The sequence below is a fragment of the Morone saxatilis genome, unplaced genomic scaffold (assembly GCF_004916995.1).
Source record: "Morone saxatilis isolate NCDOM2014 unplaced genomic scaffold, NCSU_SB_2.0 Contig19, whole genome shotgun sequence".
NCBI classification, from domain to species: Eukaryota; Metazoa; Chordata; class Actinopteri; family Moronidae; genus Morone; species Morone saxatilis.
Genome location: NW_023339751.1, coordinates 18,858,771 through 18,864,943, shown reverse-complemented (window position 1 = coordinate 18,864,943; position 6,173 = coordinate 18,858,771). Strand labels below are relative to the sequence as shown.

Here is a 6,173-nt window from a genome sequence, read left to right as displayed (position 1 = left end):
TATATATATATAGATCTATATATCTTTTGACATTCCCTAATTTGTCACAGTGTTCTTTTCACACCAGGGCAAGGTAGCAAGCTCCATGCAGGTTTATATTTATGGTTGTTCAGAGTGTGTGTGCAGAAGTCAGCTAATGCCCTATAAGAACATTGGCCCTTTGTGCGTCTTAATATTTACAGTTGATTACTTAAATCAGAACTTATTTCAAGTCTTTAACTTCCATTGATATAGCCACAACAATGGACCGTGACCGCTGCACTGTATTGCACTAAATACATTTTCAGGCTGTATGATTCACAGCAGTGCATTGCGGTTTAAGAACTTGAGTATCTTTTTAGGAGACCCATGTTTACGTATTCACTGTATTCATCAGTATTCATCAGTATTCACATCACACACGTCGCCTCTGTTTTGACGTAGACATACACCTTGAGTCTTACTGCACTAATGTGTCTCAGCACCATGACTTTGTTTCTCTGTTTTTGCGTCACTTCTCTGAAACTTTACCTCTCTTTCATACTAAATTTAAAGAATCTTCTTTATAACATATATGTTGTCTGTTACTCCTTTTCTGTGGGATAGAGAATTTGATGTTTTTACTTTGACCTGCACTCTCACTGCACCTTTCACTGCTACTTTATTTAACTCATCTGTTGTGTTGCACTGTGTCTTCTGCAGTGTGGCTCTGACCTGGTTCAGGTTAGGTTGTCGTAATTCTTTAGCCTCCTTCAGTTTTTTTCCTGTCACACTAACCTCCTGTTTGTACGTGTGTATGTGCTTCTCTGTGTATGCTGCAGTCCACCGAGACAAAGTCAGGGTTTAGCTGTGTCTCATGATTTATTCATACCATGAGTGGCTGTGCAGGTGTGTGTATGTGCAGCAGTAGGCTTATCCAGGTTTTAAAACTTCAGCCATTACGATACAAGCTCTGATCAATTGGCCTGATTGTCTCGCCCTGTGCAATATTCCATGTTAATCACACCTGTATAAAAGCTGTATAGTGTCTTATTCTAACTCTTATTCTGTTTTTTTATATTATATCTTGTGTTTCTTTCATTTTTTATTTTATTTAAGTTGTACTTTTCTTAACTGTTGTGTTGTATCTGGAGCTGGTGTTGTAAGTGAATTCCCCCAGTGTGGGATCAATGAAGTCTATCTTATCTTAATTTGTTGATGTGTAGGTAGATGGTGGCACAGAGATAGGTGGATTGATGAATACACACTTTTTGCCTCTTTAACTGAACTCTTTTCTCTCCTTCCTCACAGGCAACCAGACAAACTGGTGGTGGTTTGGACACGCAGGAGTCGACGGAAATCATCCAAGGTTTGTATTTGACGAGTGAAATAAAACGAAGGACTTTCTCACTTCCAAAATATAATTCTTTGTTCCTCTGTCCTGCAGTCCCACAGCTGGCAGCCTGGCATCAAAAATCCCTACAGAGGAGTGGTTGTGTGGCCTGTACCAGAGAACATTGAGATCACTGTCACTCTTTTTAAGGTGGGTTACAGCTGTTTAATTAGCACAAGCATTTCTATGTTAAAGGTGGACTGGGGTTGTTAATGGAACATGAGGGTCTTTTATGAATAGAAGTGACAGTAACCTACAAAATCAAACTGGAGTGATTCCTGCTCTCAGCTCACCTCAAAATTGGGAGATTATGCACCAAATATGGATTTGTATTTTTAATATTTCTTTAACTTCAGTAAATGGGGTGACATCCAAAAGAAGCACAACTTCAACAAAGGCATTAATCATAAGTATTTGACGAATGATATTAAGTGTGTAGATTTGTGTGAAGAAATAATATTAATAACAGCAATCTTCTCTTCATTTAGAGACACACAAAAGTCCAGGATGGATGATGTTCACATGTTTTGATTTGTACATAAAAAGAATTTGGACAATGGCAGTTCACAGATTGAAATGTTTCTTTTTTTTTTTAAATTATGACTGGAAGGTCTATATGTGTATAGTAATACAGTTGTGTCTGTAAATGACACACAAGTACCGAAAGTATCTGTCACCGTGCCTGGTTTACTTAAACATGCTGGGCCTCTGTGCTGACAGGCTAGCTTAGAACTCAGTGTCTAGTTACCTCTCTCACTGTCTTTGATGGACCTCCTGACACAAATACCTAGGTACCTGCCTCTGCTTGGTGTAAGCATTAGGAGTTTTTTACTTTTTGGTCATGGGTGTATAAATTGCCAGTGAATCAGTGAGTCAGGCATTTGATACAGAAGGTCCATACCATGCTTCATGTGGACTCGCACACAATAAAAGACTGCTATTATAGTGACAAAAATCTGAGACATTATGGACACACAGAGGAAGTCCAACTTTCATGTGTACTGGCTAAGTGTTCTAGGTCTATTACTTATTGAGCGCTTTACATGTCAGTGTCTCTATTCTGGGCCCACTTCCACTTCCTGTCCCAGAGGAAGTAATAAAGCTGTTTTTGTAATGAGACCTAAAGCAAAGTCACTCAAGGCACAGTTCACCCACATCTGCTGGATAAAACCACAAATCAAATAACATCGCCTCTGCAATCTTAGTCTGTGTTAGAACAGTTTTCTTCCACTACAGCTGCTACAATGAAAATAGAGCAATTTCTGACCGTTAGGAAACAGACGCAGCCCTGATAAACCATTGGCTCAAGTTGTTATAGCTAAGGTGTTAGTACCTACACAAATACAGAGCAACAAGAGCATCTGGTCACCCGACTCATGTAAGTTTAATATTCACTGCCTTCCTGTTCGACAGACTCTTGAGAAAATCACTTTTTTGTCTCTTTGCTGTTTTTTGTTGACAGGTAGCGTACAGTCATCTTGTCTGAGCTTGTTTACTGGAAAGGGCTATCCACAGTTTTAGTATGGGGTGTTGAGTGTGGTGAGACTCAACCACTACACTCTGTGAGTGAGGCAGAGTTATAAAGTGGCAAAGAATTGCAATGTTGGTTGTCATTTCTCAGTAGGTTTGGAACTAAAGAGACTCTTCACATTACATGGAGTCATACAATTCATTTTTAAAGGGACGCTCATAAGTTTTACAAAAGTCTGTTCACTTAACATGGAGACCTCCTCAGCCTGTTAAAATAGCTGTTTAATGTTTCACTACAGATTCATGACAGAAGTTCATGAGGACATGGATTTTTTAGCATTACTATGGACTAAAAGTAAGGATATTGCAACCTCTGCTGCAACAATTTTAACCATCTGTTTCTCGAGCTTAATGGACCTGAAGTACTAAATTGCTGGAATATCCATTTTATATAAAAAATATTGCTTAATACTACCGATCTAATAACTTACAATTTTGATATTTCGGCAGTGTGTTGACGGAAGGTTAAAGCTAACGCTAACAGTGATTTGGAGAGGCTCTCATACCCCTGTCTGGCCTGAAGCTCTGCAGTAAAAACAGCTGAGCTCGACAGTATTGCAGCCTGTCCCTCAGGGAGACGTACACAGGCAGGCAGCCTGAGCTGAACTTTGTCGACAAGAAAATACTGAAATGAATTAGTAACTTAAAAGGGTAGCCTTCTGACTGCTTATTCTCTAGACAAAATCAGTCCTAACAGAGACAATGTGCAGAAAGCAGAGCAGGCACTTAGTAACAGTCCTTAGTGAAAGTCTTGGCTTTGCATTTTAAAACCTATAGAAGAGATAAATGACAGGTTTTAAATATTTTGTCTATGAAGATCCTTAAAACACGTTGACAACGACAGTATGTTAGAAAAAAGGATGCATGCTGTCTAATGTAGCACTAAAACACTGCAGACAACACCATGAACTGAGATGGCTGATTATGTCATGCTCTGTTATAATAATGGAGGATTCAAGATTCAGAGGGATGAGGCAGTTGTATGACTTGCTATGTGTGTTTGTGTACATGTGGGTGTTTGAGCGTTGTGCCACACTGCAGGAATATTGATTTCCTGGGCTGTGTCACAGGCGCAGTCAGACAGAAAGGCCATCAGTCCATGCTTGTGTGCGTGTGCATGTGTAGCACTGGGGCTGCAACAACGATTAAACTAAGCATACACTGTATTGATTAATAATTTTGTCTGTTAGGGGCAAAAAGTATGAACAATAATAGCTGCAAATGCCCATCTGCCCAGCCCGAAGTGATGTATGGAAATAGCTCATTTTTATATTTTATGTCTGGAAATATGAGTCGGAAATTTGAGAATCTATATCCTGCAAAAGTTTTTTTTTATTTGATTGATGGATTTTTCACTTTAGGGGGTTGATTAGTTTAGATTTGCGTGTCTTTGTGTGTCTAACAGTGATTTGTGGTAGTGTGTGAGTGCTTCTGTATGTGCTCCTGGAGGGCAGTGCAAATTGTCAATGCGAGCACAGTAAGACAGGGCTGCCTGCTGTCTTGCTGCCTCCATTACTGTCTCCTCTCATCACCTCACAGCTAAACAGGCAGGAAGTGAGACAAAACGGAGACACAACTACAATATATCGTCAGAGAGGCAAACTGGACCCGACTGGCAGAAAGACAGAGAGAAACTTAATATAATTCTTTATTTTTCTGTCTTCTAATGTAGTGATTCTAATGTAGTGATGTGTTCTGCAATAAATCCTCCCTTCATGAAGGTTATACTGTTCAGTTGTGTGGTCATTTTGGATGATGTAATTGTAGATGTTTGTGGTGCTGTTGAACTGTGCTGCATTATACAGAGAGGTGTTCCTTTTGTCAGTGGTGTGGACAACATAATAAAAACACTTGTTAGTATAACGCAAAACATTTCAGCAGTATCACAAACTGCAGCCTCCAAAATGATCATACAGTTGAATCAACACCTTTGAGTTTGAACAAGAAACTGAACATCGTAACTGTCATGAAGGTAGGATTTATGGCCCGACTGTTGTATTAAACTGCATTGGTCTTTGCTTAGACAGTCAACGGTTGTTGCAACTGGGCAACTAATTATCATGTGATTAAAAGTTATCTCATTAATTCAAAACATTCAACACGTCTATGAGAAGGGGAGGAGGACAGACAAACCAGGTCAGTGGGTGAACAGAGTGATAATAGTGCTGGCAGAGCAGATGAGCTGTCACTCATGAACTGGATTTTCTGTGTTGCAGGTTTTGTGTTGTAACTACTGAAACAGTTGTCTTAAGTGAATGAGAGCTGAAGTTAATCAAATGAATTGTTTCAGGACCGCTTTCACAATTATGATGGGTGTAGATTTGATGCTGTGTCATATAATCATACTGTAAGTGCACTCTGCTCTAATATATATAGCATAGTGTGTACTTAAGTATTTCTTTTTCCCTTGCCTTTGCAGGACCCCCATGCAGAGGAGTTTGAAGACAAAGAGTGGACGTTTGTTATTGAAAATGTGAGTACTAAATTATGTCTTGTCCTTTTGTCTCTTCAATCTTTTTATCTTTGATACTGCATTGACACTCCTTTAGTGTGTTGCAGTTCAGTTTTTGTTTTTTATTTAACCTTATATGGGGGCAGAGTGTGATTACAACTTTAAAGTTAAACAAGACAAAGAAATACATTCTTTATTCCCAGTGATTTTCTAGGTAAATCCTCTCTGCATTACATATGCAGCTTCTGCCTCCATGTGGTCAGGCTATGCTATTACATGCTTTTCTTGATTAAACAACACGGGCTGGGCGTCACATCCTAAATTGTGTTGCAAGTATACAAAGTATACAGTTCCAACTTGCAAATTAGTAACTTTTCCCCCCTATATTTAGTGGGGTCTTTTATTGCCTTTATATGATAGTGACAGGAAAGAGAGAGGGGATGACACTCAGCAAAGGGCCACTGGTCAGAATCAAACCCGTGGCTGCTGCAGCAAGGACTTAGCCTTGGTACGTAGGGTGCCAGCTCTATCTATTAGGTGAGCTATCATGGCACCCACAAATGCGCAAATAAATACCTACAAGGGTTGGTAGTTATTTTTTATTTTTTTTACCTGTTTATAATTTTTTTCATTTGTTGTTGCCACATATTTAGAATATTTTCATCATCAGCAGTCACTTTCTTCCTCTGTTTTTGGTCTTTGTCATATTGGTCATGAGGGATGTATTAGCTGAGATCTAAGCATTTTTTAGCTGATTGGTATCCGCTATGTTGAGCTTTATTGATCCTATCTGATCTTTTGTTTTCCGTCAGCTGTCACACAGCTGTTTTACTCACAAAG

The 6,173-nt window shown here is 39.2% G+C and overlaps 1 protein-coding gene across 5 annotated transcripts in view; it reads left to right on the top strand.

Annotated features, from left to right (window-relative positions):
- Nucleotides 1-6,173, top strand: part of ehbp1 (EH domain binding protein 1) — a 150,123-nt gene that overhangs the window by 15,824 nt on the left and 128,126 nt on the right. For all 5 annotated transcript variants that reach the window (XM_035663568.1, XM_035663567.1, XM_035663565.1 and 2 more), the window contains exons 3-5: nucleotides 1,270-1,327; nucleotides 1,406-1,501; nucleotides 5,301-5,354. In XM_035663568.1, the coding sequence (XP_035519461.1) occupies nucleotides 1,270-1,327; nucleotides 1,406-1,501; nucleotides 5,301-5,354 (208 nt within the window). The remainder of the gene's footprint in view (nucleotides 1-1,269; nucleotides 1,328-1,405; nucleotides 1,502-5,300; nucleotides 5,355-6,173) is intronic.